Here is a 20,902-nt window from a genome sequence, read left to right on the forward strand (position 1 = left end):
TCTCTAAATCGGATAAAACATTAGCAGCAAAAATAAAGTTGAGGCATTGAAATGAAACATAACTACTCTCAAAATGACGGTTCACTGTAAATGGGACCAAATGAGACATTGCATGTTCCTGTATAATCTGCAATCCAATTAATAATGCGTGCAAATGTCAAATTTTAATAATACCTTCATCTGTGAAACTTTTTTTACGATAGTTTTTATTAAATGATTCCGTCTGCATCCAAATATAGTAGCATAATGCTGCACCAATTTCCATTCTTTATTTGCCTCACATTTTGTGTCAATAATAAGATCTTCAGAGGTATGTTTCAAATTTTCCATCATTTAAATGAACATGATTATCTTCTATTGTAAAAAAAACAAAAAAAACATCTATTCACTCTGTTCCCTGTCCAGTAGTTTCAATGCTTCCATGATGTTGGACTTCCTGGATTACTGACATGTACGGATTGAAATAGTCATACTGTCACGTTCATTTTGATTGACATTTATCATAAAACTTACAGTAAATGTGTGTCAATTACCCCCTCAAAGATAGTTTGGTACAGTAAATGTCCACATGTCATGTAGGGTCTCTCTTTTTCTTTTCTTTTTTTAGAGCAAGACAATTTAGATTTATTGCTCATTTCTTTAATGACATGATTTTTTTTATTTTAAAACAAACAAGAAAATTCTATCATTTTGTTTTAGAAATGTTGGAAAGCCAAGCTTCCCATGATGGTTCGCTGCTTCAGTAAGTAAACTACTAGGTAACACCTATTCGGTTTGCAAAACAACATAAAGGACCTACTCACATTGGCTGATGCTCACACACACGAATACTTCAAAGAAGGATATCTATGCACTCGGTAAAGTGACAAAAGGTCTTCATTTTAATGTGGTAAACCAGCAGAGTGAATGGCACTTAACTCTCAGAGCACCAGTAAGAAAACCCAACAACAACACACTTGATCATGATTTACTTAAACGTTCATTCGTTGGCACAAGAGTTCAGGGAAAGTGACACTATGAGGTTGGGTATGGTGACCAAAAAACGTTGGTTTAAATGCAATTCACTCTTGAATTTCTCCGCTAAAAGGTGAGAGAGTGGTTTAACACACCAGTATTTTAAATATTGTGTTCTCATGCACTGGCTGATTGCGATTGCAATAGCACATAAATGTCTAGAAAATTGAACAGCAACATTCAAGTTTGAATCCAACAAGGGACACGAGTCTAAACCTTGAAAGGAAATCATCTTTTATAAGTATCATCTTCAACGTGATGCTTCCCGCAGAGGTTCACATCATATCTGGGTTGAGTATTGCAATGTGTACATGACACAACAGAAGAAACGCATGCTGGAAAAAAGTATTATAAAAAAGACTGACTTGCTTGCGGGGTTTTTTTTCGATAACCTGTGGTTTTCAGAGCTGTGAAAATGACCGCTCCTCGTTTCAAGTCGAGAAAAGTTTCCCTGATGGATCAGACTCCATCGCATCACCTCATCGAGCAGGTCGATCACAGTTATTTTAAATAGACCTAGTATAACTCTCAAAAACAAGGCATAGTATTCACTACACTTTTGTTTAATAAAATACATTTCTTTAATGTGTAAGACAATTCGAGGCTCTTTTAAGAACCTCCAGATTGTTGGTGAGTGATTTTCAAGCAATTCTCGGTCAATCCAGCGAAGCTTACAGCCTACATACAGTATCTGTGCTTCTCTCTGTTAGTAATGGACTGGGCGGGGCTAGGAGGACTCACACAATAAACTGTGTCGTCACCAGCATCAGCAGCTTTTGCGCCCTTACTCAGTGTCGAGGCATTGTGATTTTTGCAGAGAATAAGAAATGTTCATGATTCATTTAGCTGCCCAATCACAACACTAGCTAGCCCTTATGTTTCCCAGTTAAAGAACTGTCGACACGCAAAGAAAGAGTTTGGACGGCAAGGCGGCGGTTACACTTCCCAGCTTCTCTTTTACAAAACAATTGGCACAGCTAATTTTCCCTTCGCTTACGAGAGCTTTACAGTGTTCTCTCCCCATGACAGCATTAAAAAAACATCTTTTTTTTATTACATAAAAACAAAACATTGTAGTCCTGGTCTTAAATGTCAAACTGGAGTAAATTCCATAACCTTGTATCATGCAAAGGTTTTCTAGCTTAACATCTACCGCTTATCCGTTGTTTTTTGATTTTCTTTAAAAAATAATAATACCGGTAATAACATTATTCAGCTGTCCTCAGATATGCGAGGCGTAAAAGACGGAAAGGATCAGGTAGAAAGAACACAGAGAGAGAAAGAGAACAGGTGAGGTAAACAGGAAGAGAGATCAAAAGAGACAAAACAGGTGAATGAAAAAGACAATGGATCGGTCAGATTTCCTACATGTTTTTTCTGTCACAGTTGCCTGAGCAGCTCATATTGGCACTTAAATAGAACTGAACTTCAGGGTCACTAGTGGATGCTCAGAATTGCTTAACTACTCACTCTTGAAATAAGAAACATCACACCTTTTGAAAGTGGCACCTTGGGGCTTTTTTGTCACAAATGTTCTTGCTCAAACCTAGGTGTCTAAGCAGGCCCTCTTGCTGTTAAGGAGATCCCTGTAAACAGATGAGCTGAGAAATCGGGGGAAGGAGTCTCTGTGCATGAGGGTGTAGATCTGAAGCTGGGCCTCCTCATACATCGTACTGCTGGGTTCTGCCAGGCTTTGGTTGACGTCTTCCCTCACCCGTGAATCCAAGCTGACCTGGCGGCCGACAACAAATGTACAGATCAACAACTTCACCTAGAGATTATAAAACGTTGCTTATATTTAAACGTTGTGTGTGAAATATTTTACCATAATATATTGTGTATTGTGATTCATTAATAATATTCTTTAATTTTTAGAGACTAGGTTCATTTTTTAAATATGGCAAAAAATACTTTTTAATATACATATATAAATATATTTACATATGGTTAAAAAAAAAAAAGCCTAACTGAACATTCATAGACGTTTTGTGTATCAATTTTTTTTAAGAACAACTATTATTATTTAGCTGAAAAAAATGTATAATTTGATACTTAAGGTTTTTATTTTGCAAAAAGCTCTGTTGTGATGTTTCAAGATACATGCTTTTCATCAGACTCATGTTGTACATATAAAAAGCACACCCTTACACCCATGAATAGAAATCACTCTTTTAAAATTGTGAAATGGCATTAAAAAAACTCCCATTATATCAAAAACTCAAATAATTTTTATGTAGTTTGGCTTTTTTTTTTTTTTTTTAATAAATGAACAATCATAATCTTTAAGCTTAGTGCGAAATATTGTACAGCAAACATTATTTTGTGTAAAAAATGCAAAAAATAGCACTGTTACTCCAAAAAAAAGTGAGCTCAGCAAAACAGACGTGATCATTTCAAGTTGTATATAGAAAAAAACACCCATATATACCCATAAATACCAATAAACAAAATCACATTTTTAAGATGTGAAATGGCAAAAAACCCTCACCAACTATTTAGAAATACTTCAAAATATCTTTTGTTTTGTTGAATTTTAAATGAATATATGAATATTTATTTATTTTACATGTATTGCTGTCACAGACAGCATTGTTTATTTGTATACACCCCTAACCTCTTTTGGCGAAAGAATGGAGACGTAGTCTTCATAAATGATCCTGGCTTTTTCATCGATAGCTGATGGGTTGGTTTCTTTCTTCAGGTCCTCACAGGCGATCCAGAACATCAGGTTTTCTTCGCTGTACTCAGACCGCAAGAACTCCCGGAAAACACCCCTCCCCTCTGGAGAGCGCATCATCATCTCAAAGCTCCGTGACCAGGCAATCACCTCATCCAGTGTGGGATGCCTTCAAATGGGAGACAATGAAAAAAGCAGGAGCTACCCTTATAAAATAACTTTACTTCAGCTGTCAATAAATAAACTACTGTATGTAAATGGTATTAAAAGGCACTTGATTTTAAATGAAATAGCCTTTAATAACTTTAATGAAACTGCACGAGATGTTTAGATGATTTCACTCATTGTAAGAGGGTTATCTTGTCCCAGAACAATAATAGATGTTTCTAACAACTCACTGTTCCTCTGTTGCTTCTATGCTGTCCATCTTTGTGCATGTTTGCCTCTCTGAACGTTCCCTTCTGTCTTCATTCCTAGGGTGAGAAGAGAAGTGTTAGATACAGCAAAGTCCCTGTGGCATTTGAAACATGTTGAGTTGATTATCATGCAAGGTTATACACAGTTATGGTGAAACTAGAGATTAACAGCTGCTCTTACAGTACATAGCCACTCAGGTGTTTGAAGGGTCATATACAAAAAACAATATTTCATTTTGAAATAATAGATGATGTAATATGTAAACACCTTTACCAGTGGTTTTTAAACTTTTTTTTTAATGGACCAAATACACTCTAAAAATGATTTGTCAAAGTTGTAAATATAAGAAAATTCAATTTCAGTCTTTCTACGTCAAAATTTCTCATTTAATTTAACGTGTTGCCATTTCTTTGTAATTATTTGTAAAATCCACTAGCAATTTTTGAGTGCATATAGTTTGTACACCAAATTTTTCCCCCTTGTATAAAATATTAAATTTATATTAAAAATTACAAACCCAGGGCAATTTATACTGTAATTTACGGCACAATCTGAAATGTAATAATAATAGTCACCAAACTATGTTTTTCTTACTCTCTCAAATGTTTCTCACTCACTTCTGGCCCCCAGTTTGGGAAGAAAGAAAAACAGACTTCCAACACAAGTCTAACCATAATAATAAAAGTACTAAAATTACTCTAGTCCAAAAAGAGCTTTTCTTAAAACTAAGCTACAAATTACAGGTGAACATCCACTGTGTTTCTCAATCCAAGTCTCTGTAGAGCAAGTATAATTGGGTTTGTTAGCCATGGGGTTCGACAAGCTGACAAGACTCTAAATATATAACGTGTACTACACAGCAGTTTTGCATGTGATGTGGGACAGAAATAGCCATTTACTGAGCAGATAATGGCAGTATGTAGTGGGGGGATGGCTGTGGAAACCCGAGGTTACAGAGTAGGGTTTGTACTGCCTCCTCAATGTTTTCTTTATTTCATGCAATATTTGTATTCATTCATGTTATTTATAGTCCCCCTGCAAGCTGTGCTATGGCCTTTCCAGTCTTTCTTTGTTCAATGGCCCAGCCTCAAACTCCAACTGCTTTTTTCCCCCCATATTTTCACAAGCTAATTTAACTCTTTAAGGAACACTTATTCTTACGATTTCTTTAAAGAGTAACAACAGCCAGAATTAGTTTCTAATTAAAAAAAATGACATGTGTATGTTTGTATAGATACAATTAACTAAAATAATATAAATTTAAAATAAAAGATTACAATGAAAATAATGGGCCAGCTGTGAATAAAGGGAGGTTATTTTCTTCCCATGAGTATTAGTGACACTGATAATTGACCGTTCGCAAAGACCTACCCACCCTTAGTTACTGTTGCTAGCTCCGACAAATAATGCCACTCACACTACACACCATGTTCTCAACATACATCGCGGAGAAAAGAGGAAACTGACAACGTGCCAACAGACAAGACAGCAGGTTACTTCTGGTATGAAACAAGGTCTCAGGACTCTCAGCTTTCAAATTGTGTGGCTCTTTAAAGTGTCAGATCACGGTATCGCCTCCGTTCAAACACGTGAACCGATCATCTTTTCATATGTACTTAAAGCATGAAATAAGCATGAATAAACATCAGAATGTATTTGCTCTCGGAAGGCTCTCTTTGAGGAGGGAGCTTTCACCAGCGTTCCTGCCGAGGCAGAGCGGCGGCTGCACTTGTGGGAAATCGCAGATGAATCAGGTGGAGGGAATGAAGACGGGCGAGCCCCTGTCTTTTTCCTTTCCCATTAGATTCCTTTCCCGTCGCTTTAGCCACTCGTGGCCCTTTTCTCTCGCCCTCGTTGTGCTCCCGAGGGATACACACAGGGCAGGGACTTGGAAGTCTGGCGGCATGGGCATCTCGTTCCCCTAGCGTTTTCGATGCAGCTCGAGTTCCTGAAGGGGAACGTCTCAGGTTACGTATGTAACCATGGTTCCCCGAAGGGAACGAGACACTGCGTCTTGAGGACACACTTCCGGCATCTCTGCCAGCGCTTGCTTCTAGGGATGCACGATATTTATTGGACAGATAAATTATCGACCGATATGAGAGAAAATGCCGTAATTTTTATTGCTCCGATAAATCAATTAAATCCGATAACTAGATCCGATAAAGTATGCTTGCTGGTAAATCAATCAATCAGTCTGATTTATCTGAGATTCATCTTTCCGAGTGCAAGTGATTGCAGCTTTAAACTGCAGTGACTCTCAGCATGTGTTGTGCTCATTACGTCATCATTTGCGAATATGTCTTCGCCGGTCTGGAAGTTTTTCTCGGTGGCAGAGGACAATGCCATTGCTATTTCCAACGCATGTTCAGCAAGGATTCCGAAAGGAGGAAAAAAGGCATCAAGTAGGGTTGTGACAGTGAGGAACTTTTCCCACTGGTTAATCGACGTGTGTCAACACCTTACCGGTATCACCTCGGTGGATGGGGGGTGGACGTCGTTTGAGTCTTCTCTCTTTTCCTTGCTTTCCTTCGGTTTTAAATAGCTTATAAGCTCTGTGCGCGTTTTATTTTCACTTTCAAATTAGTGGCAATTCGGCGTCAAGCAGTTGTTTGTTTTTAGAACGCTTGAGTTCTCACTTTCCTTTGCTTAAATAGCTTGTAAAAGCACCGTGCGTATTTTATTTTCACTTTTAAATTAACGGCAATTCGGCATCAATTGCCTGAATTTAATTCAAGCAACAACAACATAGAACATATAGCTAACTTTTATTACCAAAACGAATAAAAATACACCATGCTATATGCCTAATATAAAATAACAGTTAACTTACAAATTTTAATTATGCATGGTAGGCCTATACAAAACTGAAAGTCAGTAAAGACTGAGGAACAAATAATTATAAAACGTAGTACGTTTATTAGTGAGATGGAAAGTTGAGGCACGGACTGCATACACCTTGATGTAAAATAATGGGAAAAATATCACAGTTGAGATGTTTAAAAAGTAAAATAAATAAATAGACCTTCCAATATCACCTTAGATAAATGGCAGGTCAACAGGCTTTTCAAAATCCAAAAATATTTTTTAAAACAGGTGCTTTTACATTTCGTTTTGAAACTCTTCTGCCATCGTCTTGTCTTTTTCACCTTACTCTTGTCAGTCAGCTCGACTCACTCTCCTCAGGTGATAAATGAAATCTGGTCTGTGATGCGCGGCTGTCGTTTGTTTGGTGTGCTGCATTGAGCAGCCGCGTTCAGTTTTAATTGTAGTGTCTGTTCTCTAACTGAACTAAATGATTTTTATTACTATTAAAAAAATCTAAATGACAGTGAGGGACGGTGCTGCGGTGGGCAAGTGATAACCGGTGTTGCGACTTAACCTTGGTATGAGGATGCACTTTATTTTTGTTAAGCATGCACTTTTGTTTTTCATTTTTTTCGAGGCTGACAAATGTCAATGCATTTTTTTTATAATATATTTGAAAACACGTGACTTAAAGACTATATAACTTTCTCATCCTTGTGCACTAAAAATGTTGAATAGGTGCATTTCTTTATGCATGAAATATTTGAAAATAAATTTGTTGTTAATGAGTTGTTAATTGCAGATAAACCATAGTTCTGTCATAATTCTGTTAAACCATTTCTGTTACAAAGTATTGTGGTGCCTTACACAAAAAATAAAAAACAATTTGAAGAGTCAGGACTGATGCATATATAGCTCCCGACTGGGGCGAAGTTCACAAGATTTTGTCCACAGAATAATAAGAGTGCACATTTTAACATATTATTTTATTATTTTTCACTCAGTATTTTAACTTGAGCGCTACAAGCCATGCATACAGTGCCGGTATTGTGCCCACTTTCGACCCCCTGCCAAATTATTACCCCTCTCGTTGAAATCGCTATCTGATTGCCTAATCCTAACCCCACCCCTAATCCTAACCCCTCCCCCACACCTAACCCTAACACCTACCAATACTAGGGGGGTAATAATCTGGCAGGGGTCAGAATTGGGCATAACACCGGACATGACAGATTTTCTGGTATGCAAAACAAGTACTTTAAAGGAATTCCTTAGTTTATTGCCGTTACTGTGGCAGCCAACAACAGCACAGCTTAACCCTCTGCACATTTTTATATTTAGTTATATTCAAAAAGTTTCAATTCATTCCATCTTTTTATCTCATTCTAACATGGATTTCTATGGAGACGGACCATAGCTAGGGTTGGGTATCGTTTGGGGTTTTTCCGATACCGGTGCCAAATCGATACTTTTAAAACGGTACCGGTGCCTAAACGGTGCCTGAACCGATACTTAAAAAAAAAAGTTAAGAAAATATTAAAAAATTATCAATAAATAATTGGATTAGCCATTATCACTAAACACATGATGTCTTTCATTCATACTGGACGCCAGAGGGCGCCCTCGCACAAAAACATCCACATATCCAGTCACAGAAGTAGCGGAACTCATGATGCTCCAGGAAATCCCCAATATGGACAAAGGCATTGCTATCACTGTAACTGCGTAAACAGAAGATATAAACGTTTTGAATGATAAAACAAACAATAAACACTCGACTACGACAATGTATAGTTTATCTGTGTTATTCAAGCCATCTCTGGTATTTTCATAATAATTAAATATATTTATAATCCATTGCTAATCGATGTATTAGTAGCCTATGGAACATTTTCTGCCTCATTCTGTGACAAGAAGCTACATCAGATCACAAAAGTTGTGGACTAAAAAGGTTATAATGTTCTCTTTTGTTGGACAACAGGTTTTAAAACGTGAATACAAGAGAATTTTAGCTTTAGGCAATTTTAATTTAAGCATGTTTAGCTTAGCTAGTTAAATGGAAGACTACCTGCTGCCGTCAGAGCAAGTGTAATTATTGCATTCACACTAGGGATGATAATTTCGGTTATTTTACCCGACGCTCATTAACCGATTATTATCCATTAACCGACAAGATTATTTTAAATTTGAACTGAATTAAATTAGAAAGAATAAGTGTCTGTGCCCCGTTAAAAATACTAACATTTGTTTTCCGGGGATTAATTTTACATGCGCAAAAAGCAACAAACAGAACACGAGGATTCACATGGGCATCATAGCCATCACATCACACACATACACACACATACATACACATATATATATATTTTGTATATTATAACGAATAAATAGGCCTATACTTAATTTTTATTGAAAATAAATGCCTTTACAATGTGATATGTGATTTGAAAAGGGAGAAAAAAGGCTGGTTCAAACCTGGATCAATCGCGTCAAAAAGACCACGGCACGCGCTTTACCATCTGCGCCACTGGAGCTGATGATTCATAGCCATTTTTTATAATGTTGACTATCCCAATCACACTTTGGTGGGCGGAGTTAGTGTAAATAGCCTCTGCCAACAAGGCGGGCTATTTGGACTTAGTGTTAATAGACACTACGTTAAGTAAAACCACTTCTCAAAATGAAACAAGAATATGGTCCTCTTTTCATTGAAATACCAACGGTTATAGGGCCTATAATATGCATTCTTTATTTTACAACTTACATACAACATCCTTCATTCTTTTAACCAGACATATTTATACAAATTAAATTTAGATGAATCCTTATTAAAGCTACTAAATTGATTCAGTCAAGAGCAGTGAGTGAATTCCTCTCTTTCTTTTGTTGATTCATTAAAAATAAGGATACAGACAACAATTAGGCTGCTGTCCCTTTAAAACTGACTCCAAGGATTCAATACACTGACGATATTCTCCCAACAGTTTACATTCACTTAAGACATAACCGGGTGAATTTACGTGAATACTCATCCAAATGGATAATTTGAGATCATTTTCTGCGTTTAAACACGAAAGCGAACTGAATTCAGTAGTTGTGCTCTGTTTGAGGTGCTTTTCTGTGTGCGGGATTCGGCTCAGAAAACTGGACCGAATTAAGCACTCTTTCACATTGTCACACGAAATATCAAATTTATCCATAGGTCTGCTCTTCTCTTACCCCTAGATGCTGGCATTTTTTTTTTATGATTTATGAGCTGTGCAGCAAGTGTATGCAAACGTATGATCAGATCTTTACATTTGAAATGTGGGCATCAACCCTCCCTTCCACGCAGGAGATTAGTTCTGACTGGATCTCTGTTCAATCGTCCCTCCCTAACATTTTCGTCTTGTTTTTATCATTGACTAAAATGTCAGTAGTATTTCGTGATTGTTTTTGTCATTCAAAAAGAGTTTTTATTTCGTTATCGTCTCGGTTTCGTCTGTGAAAAAATTTAATTGACGACAATTGACATTTTTCATCAACGAAATTAACCCTGGCCATCACATAAATAAATTACATTCAAAAATATATTAAAAAAGAAAAGTTATTTTAAATTGTAAACATATTTCCTAATATTACTGTTGTTACTGTATTTTTAATTCAAGAACATATTTAAAAATCTTACCAACTCCAGTGTTTCCCCTGCCATTATATTAGGGGGACTCCCCACCCCCCCTTGAAGGTCAAGTTAATTTTATTTAATTTTATTTTCTCTATAGCACCAGATCACAACAGAAGTCATTTAAAGTTACCTTTCCTATAGAACAGGTCTATACCTTGTTCTTTTATTAAACAAACTTTATTTAAGCCTTATGTTATTTATTTTATTTACACGACGGCATGTCATTTCTGTCTCTCTACGTTACATGGTCGCGCTCTCTGCATCACGCACAGCAGAGTTCCGCCCCAATGCGCACGCGCACACACACACACACACACACACACACAGAGACGTGAAGTGAGCACACTCACACAAGTATTTGTAATTAAGCCGCAAAACAACTATTTAAATATGAATTCTGCGCGTCTATGTGATAATGAATGGTGCAGATGCTCGGTTTTGTTTACTACTCTTGCGATCTGCCATTGTCACATCTCCAGAACTGCTCTGAGAGTCACTTCATGAGCATTTAACTGTTTCATTTGAGTAAAACTATCCTCACATACATTTGCATACACACGGCAACGCATCAAAATAAAAGTTTAGTTTAACTTGTCTTGAAGACATTGTGTCAGAAATACATAATTGTTCAGTATATGTACGTAATACTACTACTAATATGATTAAAACCTTATTTTTAAGGAATAATAACAATATAACAGTGTTTTAATTATAATATTAAATCCCCTTCATTTGCCAAAAAATATAATTTGTTTAATTTTCATTAATTAAAAGATAAATTAAATTAATGTTTTATGCCTTGATTTGATAAACAGAAAAAAATCATAAGGCTATTGTAAAAATAAATGAAACATTGTTTTTATGCTTTCAAATGGTGAGACATGCTAAAACTTTGGTAACAACAAAACATAAGGTTGGAAAATATAAAACATTTCATCTGGCCCTAGACATGTAATTTTTGTTAAACTTTTAGTAAATTTATGTTAAATTGTTTGTTTCCTGATTTTAATTCATCCTTTTTTTTGGTTGAAAATTGTTTAACCATTAAAATAGAGTCCAGAAAAATTTTAACTGAAAAAATTTAATTTTGAAAAAATTAATAAAACTGAATTTGGGGAAAATAATTGTTCAGTTATATTGACTGCTGCCATTAAAAGAAACACATGAACACCATGATTGCTTTAAGTGTTTGTGTCAGTGTCCGTCTGGCCCCTACCTACAGGAAACACTGAACTCCAAACTTCTGAATAGTACCAGTGTACCTAAGGCAGCTAATGGTGATAAAATACTTAAAAGGACTATGTGCTTCTCAATGTAAAACTCATTGTTAAGCAAATAGCTACCATGCAAGTACATCTTTACAGCAGAACATAATGAAGTATGGGGTGTACCAGAGGCATTTGCAGCATCCACACCAACACAGACAGCAGGTGTTGGGCCTCGGGTGACCAGGCGCCTGTGGGGGTCCTTCAATGCGTCCCTGCTGCCTTTTCCTCATTTCAACTCCACTCACACTCTGAGGCTGTGGACAGACACATCAGATTAGGAACAAAGCAGTGGGGGCTTGGGAACTGTGTTAGCTGAAGAGTCTTGTTAACTACAAATGTTTCTAAATCTAAAGTAAGGCCGAAAGAGATGATTAATTATTAGCAGATTCCAGGGAGAGATTTATGGTAGCTTTTCCAATGGAAACGATCATAAGGATGCTCAGTAACTAAGCTTGTTGGACTGTTTCCTACTCTACTGTCAGATGCTTATTCAGCTGAAATCTACAAGAATGCCCATGAGAGCGTGTCTGTAGAGAATGAGAGGCAGACAGACATACAGACAGACAGAAAGTAAAGAAATCCCCTCTTCAGACTACACATTCATTCCTCTGGCAAGATGATAAATTAGTTTGAGCTGTAGGAGGGTGAGAGAGAGAGATGCTGATGTGGCTGAAGCGTTCACTCCCCCAGCCCTGAACACACACACAGGCAGTAGTAGTGTGGGATCTCACATGTTCTAAAAAATGCAATGGCTGTCGCTTACTGTTTCTTAAAATAAATTAAATAAAACCATATGACTCATTCCTAATAGGTTACCCTATAAAATAGGTTATTCCTATAGGGGAAACTAATTAGATAAATAGATAAATAGATTTTAGAGACTAAATGATTCATCTATATTTAGGTCTGTTTTACTGTAAAAAACAAATTAAAAATTAAAAAAGGAGGAAAAAAAGTGCTTTTTGTCAACATTTAGGAGCTTCCTAGTACTTAAGAGCCACCAAATTCTAATTTTAGATTTCATAACGTCTTTACATTGGAGGCTTGGCACCAAATACATATAAATCTCTGTGCAAATCAACATTTTTACCTGTACTCAGGCAACCAGAGAGCAGACGTGAAATAAAATGGTTTTCAATAAATTCTTCCATGTTTGGTTCCCAATATCACCGGCTTGTTAAAAACAACATCAGAGCATAGATCTCAACCACAAACATTTTAACTGCATTGTATGTGTTTCCAAGAAGCACTCTACCAGGAGAGAAAATAAGCAAGTGTTGTTACTGTGAGCTATGCTCCACTCGTGATCCATCACCATACCATTAACATGTCTTTGAAACACATGGGTGATAATTCTGTTTGACAGTTTTATTAATAGTGACCAAATGGTCTCGTACTATGGAAGCACTTTGTCATATGTGATTTTGACATATGTGATATATATTAAAACCATTAACAACTGTCATATGTGATTCTGATCACTGATTAAATCACATAATATATATATATATATATATATATATATATATATATATATATATATATATATATATATATATATATATATATATATATATATATATATATATATATTATATATGTGTGTGTGTGTGTGTCCCTGTTTTTCTGTTCAGGTGGGGACTTAAACCTGAATACCCACAGATTCAAGGGGACTCGTGTCACGGTGGGGACCTAATCTGAGGTTCCCACGGGTAAACAAGCTAATAAATCACACAGAATGTCGTTTTTTAAAAATCTAAAAATGCAGAAAGTTTCCCGTAAGGGGTAGGTTTAGGTGTAGGGTTGGTGTAGGGCAATAGAAAATACGGTCTGTACAGTAGAAAAAGCATTACGCCTATAGAGAGTCCCCACAAGGATAGCAAACCAGACATATCAGTGTGTGTGTGTGTGTGTGTGTGTGTGTGTGTGTAAATTAAATCATTAATTATTTTTGTTAATTAAAATTAATGCTCAAGTAAAATATTAATATTAGATTAGATGTAATATAATATTATACAAATATTATAATTATATAACATTTAATTATTAAAATGTATAAATTAGTGCTGTCAAACGATTAATCACATACAAAATAAAGGTTTTTGTTTGCATAATATGTGTGTGTTCTGTGTATATTTATTATGTATCTAAAAATACACACACAGTATATTTTTTGAAAATATTTACATGTATTTACATGTCTATATTTATATTCATATAATTTATATGATAAATAAATATTTTTAAATAAATATATTTAATATATAAACAATTTTTCTGAAATATCAACATGCATGCATGTATATTTATATATACACATAATAAATATACACAGCACACATACATATATTATGTAAACAAAACATTTATTTTGGATGCAATTAATAATTTGACAGCACTAGTATAAATATCTAAATATTAGATTAAATATTTTAAATAATTCACCCAAAAATTGTGCGAACTTCTGAACTGATTGCACTGTATTTTATGTATAGTCATTTTCTATTCTTAACTGTTTTAAATTAACTTTAAATCAATTTTTATATCATTTAAGTTAAGTTTAAACAGAAGGTTAAAGTAAGTGCTGTGATGGTAAAGAGAATGTGGGCAAAGAAAGACAAGTGTGTTGGTTAATCAGTTGAAAATAGGATCTCTGAGTTCTATTTGTTTGGTTTATGATGGTAAGTAATTAGGGGTGAAGTAGTGGAATAGTTAGGTATTTTGGAAGGTTTTTTCACTTAGTGCGGAAGAGTTTGAATGTTTGTTTTTAAATTCCTTGTTTTTATTGTTGTTGTTATTATTATTATTATTATTATTAATTCCTTGTTTTTATTGTTGTGATTATTATTATTATTATTATTATTATTTTTAATTCCTTGTTTTTATTGTTGTGATTATTATTATTATTATTATTATTATTATTATTATTAATTCCTTGTTTTTATTGTTGTGATTATTATTATTATTATTTTTAATTCCTTGTTTTTATTGTTGTCATTATTATTATTTTTTTTATAATATTTACTATTTCACTTCCTTTTATGTAAAGCACTTTGAATTACCCCGTGTAAGAAATGTGCTATATAAATAAACTTGCCTTGCCAAAAATAAAAACTTATATTTTACTGTCACCCTCAAGATGTTCCAAACATGTATGAATTTCTTTCTTCCGTTGAACACAATATATCTTGAAGAATTTGGTAACCAAACAGTTGTTGGAAGCCATTGACTTCCACTGTATCGAGAAAAAAAAACAATAGTATGAAAGTCATTGGCTTCCAGCAACTGTTTGGTTACCAACATTCTTCGAAATATCAGAAGAAAGACTGAAGGTACTAAAACTAATAAAAATTTAAAAGTTAAATATAATAATAATAATAATAATAATAATGATGATAAATAATAAAAATATAAAACATTTTAAAAATTAACTAAAACTTAAAATAAAAAAACTGAAAAGATACAAATAAAAGATCATTTCAAGTATTAATAAACACTACGTACGCTATAGACCAAGTCTTCTGCAGACATTTGATACATTTGTCTGAAGAACAGACTGTCAAAATGGTTTCAAAAGCTATAAAAGGTAAATAATGACAGATGTTTCATTTCACAGCTAACTATCCATTTAACCCCTGCACCACATCAGGTGTTTGGTGGCCTTTATGGGATTTGAATTGGACTAGCCTCATTGCTCTATTCAATTAATCGCTTTAAGCTCTACAAGTTGTTTGCGTGAACTGCAAATAAATAATGTGACAATACACTTTGGGAAACCCTGGTAAACATGATGCCTCACACATACCCTCAACAAATTTGTTCATTTTAGCACAAAGCTTTCTGGAAACTGATCTTTTGGCCGGGTTTGGCAGCACAAACACCATATCACATCACCTAGACATCTGATCCAAATATTTAGGGACAAACAGTCTAGGCACTAAATGGACAAGCTGGAGGTCTGGGACCATATCAAGTTATCATTTCCCAGTATGGTACTGGTAAATATCCCATAACCACATAGCCACAGGGCATTTGGTTGGCTGACTTTTTGTCACAACGTGTGGTGCATAATTTAAAGATTCACTGCTGATTGAAATGCATTGCTGTAATAAGGACAAAAAGCTCACAACAGCCAATTTGTATGCAAGAAAACAGCATTAAATATGCTACACAAAATTAGCTCTCTAAAATAAATATATAAAGCACACTGCATATGAAAGTAAACATTGTTTGTTATTTAGAATTAGTATAGTGCTTGTACTAAGGTAATATAAACTTTTTTCTATAAGGTTTTCCTGGTCTCATTGCATACTATCAATATTACTGACATCACATATGCCAAAATATGAATACTCTGAATATTTAGTTAAACAAAGGCCTTACCTCTAAAGTCATCCTTACACTTAAAAAAGTGTTGTGATAAACAGCCCTGCTACCTGGTGATGAAAGCTCAGTTTGTCTGGAATGTAATGTGAACACTCTATGAGAGTTTACTCTAATGGAGCCACATAAACCAAATATGCAAAACATAACTACCATCAGTTATTCAGTGCCAGGTAATGGAAAACATGCATCCTGATGCAAAACACACTGAGGAGTCCCTTTGTTCACATCTAGAACATTGACCAAAAGCTCTGCACAATATGTAAAACAAATTGTATTGAGGAAAAAACAATTATACACCAGACTCACAGGAAGTCATGTATCATTTTATAAAATGTTATGCTAAAAACAAAAAGTGCCAGGGCGCTAAAAACTAGCAGACCAATGTATGAGACAATATTTGGCAATTTTGAGATTAACAGCCAATAACTATGCCCCCTTTGCTGTCTAGTCACAGATAATTCTCATGTTCTGTTTTCAGATATTTTTAGTGAATTTCTTGCAAATATTCTGTCAAAACTGTTCATTGTCATTGTATTTGTATGAGTCTCCATTAAAGGGATAGTTCACCCAAAAAATATTTTGTGATAATTTATTTCAAACCTGTCTTTTCTTTCTTCTGTGGATCATAAAAGAAGATATTATGAGAAATTTGTCAGTGGGTTTGTCCATGCAATATGAGTAAATGGTCACAAAACCTGTTTGGTTATAAACATTCTTCAAAATATCTTCTTTTGTGTTCAACAGAAGAAAGTCAGACGTATAGGTTTGTATCAATATGATGGTGAGTAAATGACAGGATTTTTATTTTGGGGGGAACTTTCCCTTTAATTAAATGTTATCAGCTATAAAGATAAAATACTGCCCTGGACAATGCACACAATTGACCAATCAGAATCAAGTATTCTGGAGAACCATGTAAAAATTTATGTTAATAAAAGGGCTTTCCAGAGAAACAACAGGCAAAGATAATCTGTCTGGGACATCATAATTCTTCAGCCTTTGGTGTGTGCTTCTGTTACAGATATCTACCCAAAAGTTAAATTTTAAACATGCACACACTACACATCTTCAAAGAAATGTGTTTCTGTTACAGTAATGATTACTTAATGGATTACAAATGCTTTTTAAAGTCCGAACGCATTTCTAAAATTCAAAATAACAGAAGAGGTTTCTTTAATTGTGCATATTTCTAACAACAAGCATTTGAGCACTCACTTCCCCGCTTAAAATACATTACAGTCTACACTCGTAAATTACATTACAAAGTGTGAAAATGCCTCTGCGTGCGAGCATGCTCAGATGCCGCAGTCGTCCCGACTCTAACCCCGTTCTCCCACTGGAAGTCTCATGCGTCCTTGTGCACTTCGCCATACACATTCCAGGGCAGCAAGTGATGCATAGCATAGGCCATGGCTGGCTGCACAACAGAAGCCTCCTAGAGCCGTTACCCACAAACCCTATAGCTCAAGAAATATGTCACACCGCAGTTCCGTTACATGTGATAATCACACAGGGGCCCGTTTCGCCCACATTTCTCACCTTGCGCAGCATCACATCAACGTTCGGGAAACATGTCTTTTTCCACATCAAAGCACTTGCAATCACTCTAGGAGAGGACAGCCCCCCCCAACTTACCATGCAAATTAGCACCAATCCATCCGAAGATCAGGTAAGAAAATCATGACTGTAATGACAAACGTTGAGACGGGCAGAGTGCTGGAAAACAAAATGTGGCCTCTTGTATCTTCTCTTATCATGCCTGATGGAGAATGCGGGAGGTGGGTGGAGGTAGGTTTCAAACACCTGGTATTTGCAGGTACACCCTTTCCGTTAGTCAAGGGTTAAATGATCCAGGATAAGACATCTGGGAAATAAATCAAACCAGAAAGAGAACATCAGAACTGCTTTAATCTAGGGCTATAATAAGCGTGAATAAACTAAGTTTACCTCAAACTAAAAGATTAATGGTAATTCTCAGTGCTGGGTAGATCGCTTCTGAAACTGATTACAATTTATATTAATCAAATTTGTAAGATTGCACTGAAAGTCTAATCTGATTACTTCTGGACTTCTTATAGTCTAATTTTAATTTAATTAGTGTTTGCCACAAGAATAATAATGTGCTGTTTGACAAAATGAAGCAAAAAGGATGTACACTTTTATTAATAACACAAACAACCTTAAAGTGATAAGCATTCATCCTATCTATTTCTAAATGCATGTTAAAAGATCTTATCTGTGCATATGTAATGTTACGTCATAGCGTGCATAATGTAAACATGTCATAACTGGACCTTCACTCTTAAAAATAAAGTTTCCAAAAGGGTGTTTTAGCAGTGATGCCATAGAAGAACCATTTCTGGTTCCCAAAATAACATTTCAGTGAAAGGGCCTTAAAAGAACCATTCTGAAGAAAACTTTAAAAATCTAAAGAAACTTTTTTCGACTATAAAGAACCTTTTCTGCATTTGAAAGGTTCCATGGATGTTCAAGGTTCTTCATAGAACCACTGGTGCCAATAAAGAACCTTTATTTTTAAGAGTGTTTCGCTGAAAATGACAGACTTCTTGCTGGAATGGTACTGTCTGAAAAGATCTTGTCTATTGCTACTTCTGTTTCATTACTACTTAAAATGAATTGTTGCATGTTCTGATAAAATTCAAATAGCTAATTAATCAAATATTCAAACAGTGCTAATTAAAATATTCAAATAGTGCTAATTAACCTTTCTTTCGTTAATATTAAACTAGATAAGTCAACTGGTTAACTAGAAAACTGAGTCTTTAGTGAAGAAATTATTATAAGACATTCAATTTTGGAAATTCAATTTTGGAAAGCAAAGATTGCATTGCAGTGTTATTGTCTCCAAAAAATTTATAAAAACACAAAAAAAAATCTAATTTCATAATGTGCAGATTATATGTCCTCCTTTACTATCTGACACTGGTAACACCATTATAATCTCAATAACCCTTAAATTAAAAAAACAAAAAAATATTTGGGTTATGTTTTAACTAGGCTTTATCGACAAGTGAAAAGAAGTCAATATTTCTGCAAGGCAGTACACTGCAATACTACCTTAATCTTTCATTATCTATCACAGAAGAATGTGAAAAACCCAAGCATATCAGTAATAGAAAGTATATTAAATAATACAAATTTACTGGCTTTCGTTTTCAGTGTATTTTCATTTCATTTCAGTGTTCAATAGTGAAACAAAAATGTACAAATCTGTGCATTTCATTTGTGTGGATCGGGTTACTACTGCTTGGTTTTAATGAATGGATTCATTACTGACAAATCATTTTATTTGACACCCGAAATGTTCCCCACATGAAACAGACTGTTTCACACAACCAGCTGCCTTGTAAAACCAGAAGCACTAGTGAATGGGAGGAACTTCACAACTTGTATGATGATGAATGGTCGAGCAATCAGCCCTCCTCCGGAAGGAAACTCTCATCAATAACTGAATGCAGGAAAAAATAATTACTGGCAAGTCCGAGAAATAATATACAAACTCAAAAAATATATATTTAATTTAAGGTCAATCGTGAGAAAATGGTCGGCTACGAAAGAGGTAAATATAAAAGGTGCATTAGGACAAAAAGTCATAGTTTAATTTCTGAAGTATAACAATACAACACAATGATCCGTGATATACAGATATAGACGGCTGTCAACCCGTTATTCGCCTTCATTCCCGGTTGCAGTGGCTGTCTGTGGAATCAAAAGCGGCTGTGTTTCAAAACCTACCAAGGAACCTACCTAGACAGCATGTTTAGGCATCGTTGGACCATTAACGATGGTTTAAACGCCCCAACGAAGTTACCAAACGCAGGCGAGCGTTTTAAATGCTGTTGGAAAATCTCAGTCGCTCGAATAATGTCCAATAATGCTGTCTAGGTAACGTTAGGCAGCTTGCTAGGTTTTGCGCAACAGCCAGCATCTTTACTAAAGTCATCGTAGGTAAACCCTAAATCATTTCTATCACAAGACAGCGAGGTGCAATTGAAAGTAATGGGCAAACTGTTCCCTAAAGCCGCGCTATTTTTCACAGGCGAAATGTAACTGCTACTTTGTTCTATTAAAGCCGCTCTTTGATTTTCTCAGCGCAAGGAAGCACGGCTAGCGCGTTAGCTGGCGAGCTAGCGGGATCTCCGAGACCGTTAAAGAGCGTATGTCGCCTTACCCCTTTTGTTCTAGATGTCAGTCTTCTAAAAGGGTGTCGTTACACGTGTTTATGCGGATATCGGGGGTATCACGCGTTGAGATTGCATGCTGCCGTTTTATCTCCATCAGCGGTGTTTTCCGTCCATCCGCCCAACTTCAGCACCGAGCGAGCCAGTGGAGACGCCCTGCGCATGCGCGGCGGAGCTGTCAGCTCACGGAGCGCGAGGCGAGCTGCGGACAGAGTGCAGAGGCAGAGGTGCAATGACAGGCTGAGATTCTGCTATCTCACAAAAACTGCCTGCTGCACATACACAACACACATAGCCTACGTAAAAAGGCTCGACTTTGCTGTAAAAGTAGAAATTCTCCTGTTGTGATGTCTCCCACAGTGATTGTTTACTTTAAACGGTTAGTGTATACTAGTTACATATACATATATGCATGCATGCATAGGCCCTATATGAGACAGTAATGTTACGAATGAGCAAAAAAAAA

General features: G+C 35.6%; 1 protein-coding gene across 1 annotated transcript; it reads right to left on the minus strand.

Annotated features, from left to right (window-relative positions):
- Window positions 1-605: 605 nt before the first annotated feature.
- Window positions 606-20,621, minus strand: LOC306882131 (regulator of G-protein signaling 17-like). Its single transcript, XM_079436614.1, has 6 exons — window positions 20,427-20,621; window positions 17,870-18,098; window positions 11,972-12,102; window positions 4,090-4,164; window positions 3,629-3,860; window positions 606-2,746 (listed from the first exon to the last, which is right to left on the minus strand). Exons 2-6 carry the CDS (start codon window positions 17,870-17,872, stop codon window positions 2,561-2,563), a joined length of 627 nt encoding a protein of 208 aa, XP_079292740.1. The 5' UTR covers window positions 17,873-18,098; window positions 20,427-20,621; the 3' UTR covers window positions 606-2,560.
- Window positions 20,622-20,902: the final 281 nt, after the last annotated feature.

Source organism: Barbus barbus (genome assembly GCF_936440315.1).
Source record: "Barbus barbus genome assembly, chromosome: 16".
NCBI classification, from domain to species: Eukaryota; Metazoa; Chordata; class Actinopteri; order Cypriniformes; family Cyprinidae; genus Barbus; species Barbus barbus.